At 44.8% G+C, this 11700-nt stretch overlaps 2 protein-coding genes across 2 annotated transcripts; one reads left to right on the top strand and one right to left on the bottom strand.

Moving 5' to 3' along the window:
* Window positions 1–311: 311 nt before the first annotated feature.
* LOC100382507 (Rop guanine nucleotide exchange factor 2) lies at window positions 312–2533 on the top strand. The gene is made up of 7 exons (NM_001175244.1): window positions 312–747; window positions 841–957; window positions 1047–1201; window positions 1291–1365; window positions 1442–1729; window positions 1820–2143; window positions 2235–2533. The coding sequence occupies exons 1-7, from the start codon at window positions 438–440 to the stop codon at window positions 2352–2354; spliced, it is 1389 nt and encodes a 462-aa protein (NP_001168715.1). The 5' UTR covers window positions 312–437; the 3' UTR covers window positions 2355–2533.
* Window positions 2534–2797: 264 nt separating this feature from the next.
* LOC103646084 (Phosphatidylinositol N-acetyglucosaminlytransferase subunit P-related) lies at window positions 2798–8631 on the bottom strand. The gene is made up of 7 exons (XM_008670810.3): window positions 7437–8631; window positions 6837–7020; window positions 6662–6714; window positions 4557–6030; window positions 4090–4184; window positions 3749–3995; window positions 2798–3663 (listed from the first exon to the last, which is right to left on the bottom strand). The coding sequence occupies exons 2-7, from the start codon at window positions 6970–6972 to the stop codon at window positions 3086–3088; spliced, it is 2583 nt and encodes an 860-aa protein (XP_008669032.1). The 5' UTR covers window positions 6973–7020; window positions 7437–8631; the 3' UTR covers window positions 2798–3085.
* Window positions 8632–11700: the final 3069 nt, after the last annotated feature.

Here is an 11700-nt window from a genome sequence, read left to right as displayed (position 1 = left end):
CTATATGTTTACTGGTACACGTTCCGAAGAAAATTTTGGCGGGTGGGCAGGCAGAGGGAGAGCTGGTAGTACTACGGAATGGATAGGCTGAGCGCGCAGGGAGGATCGGAGAGGGCCGGAGGGGCATCATCGGCATCGAGAAAAGCGAGGGAATCGCACGCTTCCCTTGCATTCCAGCGTAAAGTAGGGGCCGGGCGTACCTCATCGCCGTCATCGTGGGCCTCCGCTCGCCAGTCGGTCGCCACTCGCCACCGCAACTATTTCTGCTGGCTGCTGCCGCTGCCGCTGCTCATTCCATTCCCTGCGCTAACCCGGCGCCCGCTCGCCCTGCCTGCCACTCCCGCCGCGTGCTGCCTACCAGCAGGCCAGGCCAGGCACCCCTGCCCTGTCCGCCACCAGCACAACCGCGTGCGCCGGTCTGGTCGGTACATGCCAGGATGGAGACCCCTTCGTCGACGTGCGACGAGGGCTCCGAGCTCGACGCGCGCTCGCAGTCCGACTACGCCGACTTCGACGACCTGGACCTCCCGCCGCGGGGCCGCCACCGCCGGGACCCGTCCTCCGACGCGTCCTCCGAGTGCAGCGGGGAGCCCGGGAGCCCGTACGCCTCCTCGCCGTACCCGCGCTGGCCGGTGTGCACGCTTCCTGCGAGGGTGCCGCCGCCGGCCGCGCCGCTGCTCAAGAGGCTCGGCACGACGCGGCGCGGCGCCCGTGTCGGCGCGTGTGACGGGAAGGCCGGCGACGGCGGTACGACGACCCTGTTCCTGTCAATGTCTTCTGCTCCCAGGTTTTGTTTGCTCGGTGAGGTGACGCGGGTAATTTGTTGTGATGAATTCGCAGAGCTGCAGCTGATCAAGGAGAGGTTCTCCAAGCTTCTCTTGGGCGAGGACATGTCGGGGAGCGGCAAGGGGGTCTCGACCTCCGTGGCCATCTCCAACGCCATCACCAACCTCTACGGTCAGCGGCCTTATTACCCTTCTTCCAACCTCCCATATTCAGATCGATAGGTTAATGCTAATGCTCGTCGTCGCCTCCTCTGCTTACAGCGACTGTCTTTGGGAGCTGCCACAGGCTGAAGCCCCTGCCGCCGGAGAAGAAGTCCATGTGGCGGCGGGAGATGGACTGCCTCCTCTCCGTCTGCGACTACATCGTTGAGTTCTTCCCTTCCAAGGAGATCTTGCCCGACGGCAGCATACGAGAGGTGAAAACAGGTTAAAGGGGTTGATTGCCTGAAGAGGAAATTTCCGCGGGGCGGGCCATTCAGTCACTGACGCGTTTTGATTCTGTCAGGTGATGGCGACCCGACCGCGATCCGACATCTACGTCAACCTCCCCGCCCTCGAGAAGCTGGACGACATGTTGCTCGTAAAGATCAAAGATTCTTCGTACTACGCCATGACATGAGCTTGAGCTAATAAGCTGTTCTTCTGCACCTTCGCAGGAGATTCTGTACAGCTTTCAGAAGACTGAATTCTGGTACGTCAACGACAAAGGGCAGAAAGACGATTCCGTCGCGACGCCGTGCCGTCCGGTGAGCCACCGCGGCGAGGAGAAGTGGTGGCTGCCCGTGCCGTGCGTCGCCAAGCCCGGGCTGACGGAGACGGCGCGGCGAGACCTGCAGCAGAAGCGCGACTGCGCGAGCCAGATCCACAAGGCGGCCATGGCCATCAACAATGCCGTTCTTGCGGAGATACGGATCCCCGACCTGTACAAGGAAGCACTACCCAAGGTACCATCAGACCATTGGATCCCAAGAATTGCGAGTCATCAGCATCGCTGAATGTTTTGTCTATACTGAAATTCTCATTTGTCATCGCAGTGCGGGCGGGCCAGCGTGGGGGATCTGATCTATCGGCACATGTCGTTCCCGGGCAAGTTCTCTCCGGAGTACCTGCTGGACTGCCTGGAGATCTCGTCGGAGCACGAGGCCCTGGAGGCGGCGGACCGCGTGGAGGCGGCGATGCACGTGTGGCGGCGGAAGGCGAGCCAGAGGTCACCCTGGAGCGCGGTCAAGGACCTGATGGAGTCCGACAAGAACGTGATGCTGGCGAGACGCGCCGAGGACGTGCTGCTCTGCCTCAAGCAGCGGTTCCCCGGCCTCTCGCAGACCACGCTCGACGCCAGCAAGATCCAGTACAACAAGGTGAGCAAACCTCCTCAATGCAGCGGCGAGCATCGCCATGGGTACGAGCTTGAAGTTTCTCATAGAGCTTGTGATGTGAATGAATCTGCAGGATGTTGGGCAAGCAATACTAGAGAGCTATTCGAGGGTGCTGGAGAGCCTGGCGTACAACATCGTAACATGTGTAGATGACGTTCTCTTCGCAGATGAAGCCGCCAGAAAGATAGCATGAGTGATCATTTGTTCATCCTTCCTGCCTGGTCCGGGAAACCAAAAAATAAGGGGTCCATGTCCATGATCCATCCACAGAATGTACATTATGCCATAACTTGTAGCAGTAGTACCATCTACCAATGGATGATAGCACGAGCAGTTAACTCTCCTAGGCAGCCATGTCTTGGTTTTCATCACAATGGTCCCTCAGTGCCTTTGCATCCTCTTTTCTCTTTCATCACCAATTCACCATATGGATGTCAGTTGTCACAGCTGTGTGATTGGCTGGAGGTATCAGCTGAACTGAAGTAGTAGTGACTTGTGAATCTTTTGATACAGGACATGGGCAACGCCTGACAGAGTGACCGGCACAAGTTCACAGCTGATATATTCACAAAATGTTTCAAGTAATTCTTGAAACACAGAAGCAATAGAGTATCTCATAAAGTAACGGAAACAATATTATGTTCACAATGAAAATTTACCATAAATACTGGGGTACTTTATATACAGGAGCACTTATTTTTTATGTTTCCATGCCTCTACAGAGAACAAAGGGAGCTTAAAGAAATCAAATTCAAAAGAAAATGGAAATCAACTATATTGATGAAATGCCTAGCTCTACAACATCTGGCAGTCTGCCGAACTCACTTTTCCCTATCCTTTCGCAAAAGGTTTCTGTATCTATTAACCCCATGTCAGTACTAGTCGAATATGCCTCTGCATGTATTACTACAAAGCACTACAGTATCAAAGCCACAAATCAAAAACCAGTTCCTCCAGCAAGTCATCAAGTAAACCATCCCACAACTCAACTACAACACTTCCAGTATCGCCTCCAAGATCCAGCCACGACCCACTGTCCAAGTCTTTCATCATTACCTGTTCTAAAGTGTGTGGAAATTCTTTACCTACAAGAGAATCGATTCCCTTAGCCACCTCTCGAACCAGCCGTCTTCCTACTGGAGCTGGCCGTACATTGTGTTTCAGAGAATTAACCCAAGGGTCGCTACCAAAGAACTTGTCCCTTATCTCGAGAAGAACCTCTTCCACGTAGTCAAACAAGAGCACTGCATCGTCTGTCAGGCAGTACGAGTTTCCTACTTCAGCCAATACAGATACATCAAGCAGTGGCTCTTCTGTGTACCAAATTTGCGAATTTTCCTCAGACAGCAATCCTGAAGCTTCTAGCACGGCCTTGATGAAGGACACCCTTGTGGCTCTGTCATCCAAAATGGCTACCTGTGGCCCATTCCACAAAGTTGGGGATGCTGAAGGGGCGTCAACCTCTTTGAATAGCACTCTGGAAGTAGGCATGGAGAATTCATCTGCAGCAACAAAATAGTTTTGTTCTATTACTGTTCAGGCTATGAAGGGCACCAGATGTGAAACCTTTTGTTTTAAGTTCATTACCTTGCTTTGGAGTTTTGTGTCTAGGACTGGTAACTTCTGCAATGGGATCAAGAACGGATTGTGGACTCAATTTCTCCTCTTTGTCATTAGTATTTTCCGGCGAGTAAGGAAATGTCAATACAGATGGTTTGACTAATTCAACAATTTCTGACGGACTATGGTTCTCTTGTTCATTAACGAAGTCATCTGGAGAATACAGTGCCGGTTCTGGCAACAAATTCATGGATTGTGGTTCCTCCAATGAACACTTCAGCGGAGGAGACAAAATAAATAAATAAATAAAACAGTGTTAAACACAGATGCTATCAGCTTTCTTGAATTTGCTACGAAGTATGTCTTACTTCATCTGGATTTTTCACTCCCACTCCTTCCTGCGAAGTTCCAGTCTCAGCACAGAGCGATGAGTTCTCCATTATATCTAGCATGATCTTAACCCCTGCAAAAAGTGGATATTTTGAACAGAACAAGAAAGAAGGAAAAAAAATACTCCTTCCGTTCGAATTTATAAATCTTTTGATTTTTTTGACAGGCTCGTCTTATTAAAAAATCATATTTATTATTAATTTTTATTGTTATATCGTCTAGCATATAATATATTTTAAGTATGGCTTTTAATTTCATTTTTTCGCAAAAAAATCAAATAAGACAAGCTGGTCAAACTTGACACAAAAAAGTCAAATGAATTATAAATTGGGAAGAAAGGAGTAAATAGCTAATAAAAGCATATATTACAGTGCAAATTTTTTTAGATTAAGGAATAAAAAAATACTACAACTATCTCACAATACAAATAATATGAACAAATTACCTTCACGGACCAACTCCTGTGAGATAGCGCCCTCATTTTGTGAATAACTACCATGATCTATCGTGGGCTCAATCAACGTTTCTGTACCTAAGTTGCTAGTGTCGGCTGATTCTGTCTCCTCGTACTGCATTGTTGAGTAAGGGCTTGCTGAACCATCCTCTTGCTCAACAGTATGCAAGTTCAATGGTTTTGTAGCTTCATGCGCTATGCTAATTTTCTCCTCTTGAGGGAAATCAATTGGAGAAAATGTACCATTCTCGGGCAGTGAAATCAATCTCTCAAAAGATTCAGATTTCTGTACAATTTGACAACTTTCTTCGCCTTGATCATTTAGTCTCTCAATTATATACATCTTAGCTTTTTCATATGAGAAAGAGCTGACTCCGACACCATGAGCAACATCATTTCTCATCCCACTTTCACTATCTTCCGGGACTATTTTCTCGTCAACAATAGATGGTTCCTTAGCCCTGTCAGAAGAATCTGTACTTGCCAGACTCTCCGTCTCCGACATACTTGTGACTGGAAGCAGTTTGCCAGAATCAGCCTCAGCTTCATGAATATCACTACTCGTGGAGTTTAACTGGTGATCCTTCTGATTATTGCTAATGGCAATTCTTAGCCTCCTTTTAAGCTCTCTAAGCGAGAAATGGCAATCATGTTTATCACTGCCTTCCTGAACTTGCCAATCAATATGATTTGATAGTGGTGATGAAGTTGCGCTACCTGAGATAAGACTGCTATGACCTCTTGCAGGACTGGGCTTCAAGATTACTATTCTGCTAAGGCCACGAGAACCATCATTTAACTTTGGTGGCTTCCTCGTGACCAACCCATCCTCCTTCAAGAAAGAATTATGCCTTCTTTTCACCTTACTTGGAGAAGTCGCTGACTGCTCTAGACTATCTGTCGTACCTTGCAACTCAGTTCCTTCGTCATATTCTTCAGAGTCTAACCTGGTACTTCCTAGTGACATGTAAAGGTTTTGGAGACATTCTAACAACCTAGAGCTTGGATCTTGCATAAGCATCACAAACAATTCCTTGTTTGAGCTCAGTAGCTGTAGGGCATCAACGAATTCTCTGGACCTAGTTTCATCACCGCTGTTTATGTATTTTTTGTTTGCAGATTGATGTCTTATAACTGCTTCAGCAACATCTTCTAGAGCTCTCTGGATACTAGATGGGATCTGATAGTGATGAGCAGGAGGGTCAGTATTCTTCTCTTCGTCAGTCGAAATGGAACTGCGACCTGACTCAATCGACCTCCTGGTTTCTTGGCCTTCAGTATGAGATCTGTAGATTTCCATGAGACTTCCAGCCAAGTTTAGATCAATATCTTCAGAGCATATCCCAGCGACATTGCTTTGTGCTTGCTTCAAGGGCTGTGTGCTGCTGGCCATCTCTTCTTCCATCAAAGTTCTAATACTTGACCTACCAACATAAATCAATTCAACCCTGTGGTCCTTTCCATTCTGAGAAAAAGAAACAATAAATTAAGTTTATATTGCTGCACTCATCAGCTCTAACAAAGGTTTGAAAAACTTATGTTATCTTGCATGCCATACTCAAATATTGTGTAGCATCATGATTTTATTACTTTATATTTGGCACTAAAACTTTCCGATTCTACTTTTTTCATAGAGAGGTTTCTTCAAATTGAAAAGCCTATTAAAAACCCTAAACTTCCATATCTGGAGGCTCGTAGTACTATTTTTTTTTTCTCAAATGTGCAGGAGAGTTGAGAATCATTGCATGAAGTAGGAGGCTTGTAGTACTATATACTGTTGTTTACTAGGAATATTTGTGGTTTAGGAAGAAGACATATCAAAAGTTTTATAAACCAAAGTTCAAAATTAACAGAACAGTTAGTGTTGGTCAACATTATCTAAAATGTTAGCCTATGACAAAATCATGCTGACAGTAGTACAAGCATCATGATGGCCAGCTTTATAAATGGAAAAAAGGTTTTCAGCTCAATAAACGCCCTAGAAGGTTAGTGTTGCAACTGTTTTTTCATTACCAGTTGTTAGTTAAAGTGAGTAGAAAAAAATGCAGCTATTATGAGAAATACTAGATACAACAGTTTTGGTTCTGAAAACTTACATTAGCAGATATGTTTCCATGGATATCGTCAAGACCTTTTTTATCTCTTTTGACTGCATGACCACATAAATAAGGAATCTCATATTATTTCAATTAAAATTAGCTTATACTGCTATATTGCAGCTAACATTTCCATCTTATCCACATAAAAACTGAATGTTGGTGAAAACCTCACCTCTCCCGTCTGAAAGAAGTTTTGGACTGCGACGGAAATCAAGCATGCGAATCAGCCCAGACATACAACCCCCCTGAATTTTCTCAGATTTGGAATGCTGTTTGTAATTCTTCTTTGCCATGATAGCTGAGAACATGGTCAGATAACTTTCCTTCTAAGGGCTTGCTTTAGACAAGCTTATAATCTGAAAGCAAGAAATGCATGAAGCGAGTAAGAATAATGTTGTAGTAGGATCCAGATTAGAAATACAAACACAGAAAAGCTTCCCATTTTCTGCACTCACAAGTCCCCACTACTCATATTTGCTCATATCTTCCAAACTCTGATGAACAGTTTCAAACTCTAGTTTCACAAAAGTACAGTTGTCTAAGAAGAAAACAAACAGGGAGGAGACAAGAAAACAGTTGGACCCCACTTATGCAAATGCCAATTTCGACATACTCATGCCAGAAGCATTTGTACTCAAAGTACGTTCTACCTGCATGATTTTCCTTTGTGTAAATATATGAGACAAGAAGTCATAAGAACTATAATCACCAACTAAAATTAGATAAATATAACAATTCGGAGCATCCAAAGGGCATGGTTTTTGGCAAGTACCTTTTACCAGTACTTGAATACTTGATCACAGAAGTCTACCGAGCATAAAAGCAGAGGCGGTCCTGCTACACTTCACAGATAGTGCCCAAAATGCCAAAAAACACCGAAGGAAGATTTGGTTTCAAAGATCACTCAATCCAATCTTTGAGTCTTCAGAACCAAAAAATTGCAGGCAGGAACAGGTTATTCTGTTGGTCCCAAACGAAGGCCCTTGAAATTGCCGTGTCTCCTCGGTTTATACGAGATGCCGATGCCGAGTCGGAAACAAATGAAACTCTGAAGCGGCAGGAAGGGATATCTCAGAAGGATCAGAACACGCAAAAGAAAGGAAGCGGAACTTTTTTTTCTTCCTTTTACTCCAGCTAGTTGTCTTCACCAAAACAAACGCGCAGAGCACACAAACCTCCACATCTTCATTCTCCAGCAAGACAGACCCCTGCCTCAGAACAATCTCAGAATTCAGTACCCCAAAACCAAGGAAAACCGGCGAGAAAACCACCTTTTTATCTTCCTCTGGTTCTTCACAGCAACCCCTCGAGGCCTCGAAACACTGAGACCAGCGCCAAGATCGAATTTTCGGCCTCCAAAACTGAGAATGAATAAATAAACAGCAAACCGGCGGATACTCACAGGTCACAGCCAAAAAAAAACTGCCTTTTTTACAGAACCGTATGAATGCAACCGAATCGCAGTTGTCTTTTCCGATCCTCCCTTCCTTGAAATCCTTCAAGACGCGGAAGCAGAAGCATGCCAACCCGGCAACAGCGCATGCAGCGGTCCTCGCCGACGACGGAGGCTTTGCCACTGTGGCCGCGCGCGCCAACCGCTGCCGCTACCTTGTCTCTCTCATTCTCGGCATTCTCTATCCTCTCTCTAATGGCGGATGGAGAAGGTAGGATTTGGAGGGTGACCCAGCCCGTACTTTTGGTTTTTGTAGATCACATTGCGGGGAGGGGAGTCCGATTTGTCTTTTGTCTCTATTTTGGCCACCACCACCTCTTTTTCTACGTCAACAGGTGCGCGATCAAGATCAAGCTCAGCACGTAGTGGCTGCCAACAAAAAATGGGAGATGAGAACAAGAACGGACAGCGCTACGGGCAAATCGGCATATAGAGCCTTGAGTTTTACAGTTAATTAATGCTTGTGCCAGTTAGGTGGCCTGAATTGGAAATACAGATTAAAGCGACCTCTTGGTTTTTAGAGTATTCTTAAATGCGTCTAAAAATAAAATGGTTTATATTGTACAAATATTTTCTTTTCCTGTTATAATAATGTAAAAGCGTGCATACAGACCGCCATGTGTGCACGGGAGTGTCACGAACACTCAGCTGAATACTGCATGTATGCATTGCTTTCAATTTTCATCTCGTGTTGCTTCTTCTGTCGGAAGACAATTTTTTCAAGTACAGTGTCCTTTCTAGCGTTAAATTATCGGTGTACCGAACAAGAACTACCAATCATTAGACAATATACTTATCTTATGTGGATACAGAAAGCCAGATTGAAATAGCAAGGGCAAAACGTTTCTCTAGCCCATTCTTTCTGACTTTGTTTTCTATAAAAAAGAAAAAGAAACATTAGGGTTGTTTAAGCTGTCTCCACTGAATCGGCGCTGCGGGCTGCATGCAGCTCGTGGCCAAACTCTGAATGGCGACCGACAACTGGTTTACCTCAAGTGAAAAGGATTGCAAGACACCACAGAGAAGTCCTGTAATATTTTTTAGGCTAAAGTAATGTTTGATACGCTTCATTCATGCAACAATTTGTCGTCGGATCGAAGAATAAAGTGCGAATGGTGATACCCCGGCCCCTCCGTACGTTACTAATAACACACTAAGAGTATGGCCACAGCAGCAGCAGTCGTCGTCAAATTCTTTAATTAAATCTCAGGATGTGACAAACCAACTAACGAAAAAGATTCGCCAGAAATCAGTTGGATTAGGATGCATAACAAACCACTAAACAATTCCCATGGTCTTTATGCTTCCCATCAAAAAAACTAATCTCTGTAACAGTGTCAAAGAATTATTGTTTAACGTTTCCGATTGCAATACCTCACCTAGAGAGATGGTTGATACCTCCCAGCCTTCAACTACGGTCGCTGCAGCATATACGTACGAGCAAAACACGTACGTCGAAGCTATAGTCGCGCGCATGTATATACGGGCACTTTTTTTTAGAAAAAAAAAACACAAACGCTATTGATATACTCTCGCGGGTAAAACTGTTATAGTTTCCCGTGTAATTGAAAGTCGTAGAAAATTCTCAAAAATGATGGATATTCTTAATTATTTACTATACCAATATATCAAATTTCAAATTCGAATTCTATGTTTAAAGTATAAAAATCTACAATTTTTTAAGTATTTACATCGGATATATTTTTTTTATATCTCTTAAAATAGAATGTATCAAAATTTTAAATTTGATATAGTATATAGTAAATAATGAAGCATATCTTTAGATTTTTTGAAAAGTTTTCTATAATTTTTCTAGTTTGATTGTATGATGGTTGTACCATAAATTTGACAGCACGGCGGTTTTTGTCTACTCTTGTGGGTGTACCTTAGAGTATTTTCAAGAGACTAGCTAAATAGCTTGTCAAACTAAATTTTAGCTACTTAATAGTAAAATAACTCTCCAACAGATTACCCATTTAACTTGTCAAACCATCCGGCTCTCTAAATTAACTCGGTCACTAGCCAAATTATTGGAATGAAATGTTATATATAGAGTTTAATATTTATAGATAGAAAATAAAGAATCAAATAGAGAGTTAAAAATAAAGAGTCGTTTGAGGATGCTCTTATGCGTCATTATCCAAAGCAATTACTGATACGTACAAATCTGCATGCCAAAGATACATGACCTATATACCGCTATGCATTCAATGTAGGTAGTCCCGGGTACACGTGGTTGTTCTCATAGCCGTCCGATGAAGGATCAACCGACATGATTTCCTCCAGCATGGCAGCATCTGCCCATCAGGTAGGGAAGGGCGCGCAACAGCGCATGTGTCCCATTCGGCCATTCCCACGTACTTGCGGACGACGCGGGAGGGCGACGTGGACCCTTGGAGCTGTCGGGCGCCGGTCCGAGCGTGGGAGAAAGGGTCGTTGTCGTCATTATATTTCGTGTGTGTTTGGTACTCTCAAGACGCCAGTTTTTTTTTTACATGTACCGGAGCACAATTAACTTTTTTTTTACTAAGAGGAAATAGGTAGAGCAAACATTGGAATTGTTCCGTAGTGCAGGTGCATTCCAACGTTTTAAGCCTTCGGGTAAAGACTATTTCTAACGGTCTAAGTCTTATCTCCGATATCATATGTCCGTCAGTTCTAATTGATAAAAAAAAATGTCTGACGGCCACTGTCGAAGATAACATATGTCTGACGGCCCACATACACCTTAGGCAATAACTTGGTTAACGACCATGACGGCATCCAGCGAGTCTACACGCGTTGGACAAGTTATGTCCAATGGCATTTATGTATATCATCAGACCCTTCGCCAAATTAGTTATTATACATCAACGACCATTATGTGACTACGTACTATCAAAAGCAAGAGGTAACTAGCTTTTATATGAATACATATACCGCCTGTTTGGTTGGCTTCTCCCGGTAGCCCGGCTGCATGAGCCAGGTCGGCGGGAGCCTGGCTCCAGAGATGCGAACAATTTGCTCGCTCCTGCAGAGCCTGGCCTAGGGTGCTTTAAGTATCGTGCGAGCCTGACTCCGCATCTATACGCAGGTAACCAAACACACGTCTCGCACGCGTAGAGCCTGGTTGATAACAACCAAACATCAGTTCATTGCATCCCGCGATGCAAGCAACAGGAAATACAGGCAACCAAACACACATGGATATTGTGTGACATTTCAAGCTCCCCTTTCTCAACCGCGTAGTTCGATTTCATATAATTTTGCAATAGACTTAGTCAGCGATGCATGAGTGGCGCAATATACTTTTTCGCGCGCGGTGAAGGATAATAAATATATGCATACGAATATGGTAAAGGAAATAGTACGTCGTACGTCTGATAAATAATTAAAGCTAATTGAGATATTCTACCGGCTATGCATGATAGGGATACATACACCATGCATGATTCGTGAGCGCAATAACCACTGCCACGTCACGTCCGTCGCCTGTTCCCTCTCGCCGCTGGCGGCCGGCCGGCAGCGCCATATATACGAGAGATGAGCGGCAAATTCGGCCGGGATAGATTAGAAGATAGCCATGCCATGCATGCCGCCCGTC

This window comes from Zea mays, chromosome 2 (assembly GCF_902167145.1).
Source record: "Zea mays cultivar B73 chromosome 2, Zm-B73-REFERENCE-NAM-5.0, whole genome shotgun sequence".
NCBI lineage: Eukaryota > Viridiplantae > Streptophyta > Magnoliopsida > Poales > Poaceae > Zea > Zea mays.
Note: the sequence above shows the minus strand (reverse complement) of the source record. Positions and strands in the feature narration are given on the sequence as shown.

Excerpts from the sequence above, each read along its gene's own strand:
- LOC100382507 (NM_001175244.1), top strand. The coding sequence starts at position 438 with ATGGAGACCCCTTCGTCGACGTGCGACGAGGGCTCCGAGCTCGACGCG. Across the intron at positions 748-840 it reads CGGGAAGGCCGGCGACGGCG|AGCTGCAGCTGATCAAGGAG; the intron begins GTACGACGACCC and ends ATGAATTCGCAG. Across the intron at positions 1,366-1,441 it reads AGCTGGACGACATGTTGCTC|GAGATTCTGTACAGCTTTCA; the intron begins GTAAAGATCAAA and ends GCACCTTCGCAG.
- LOC103646084 (XM_008670810.3), bottom strand. The coding sequence starts at position 6,972 with ATGTTCTCAGCTATCATGGCAAAGAAGAATTACAAACAGCATTCCAAA. Across the intron at positions 6,715-6,836 it reads ACTTCTTTCAGACGGGAGAG|TCAAAAGAGATAAAAAAGGT; the intron begins GTGAGGTTTTCA and ends GTGGTCATGCAG. Across the intron at positions 4,185-4,556 it reads ACAGGAGTTGGTCCGTGAAG|GGGTTAAGATCATGCTAGAT; the intron begins GTAATTTGTTCA and ends CACTTTTTGCAG.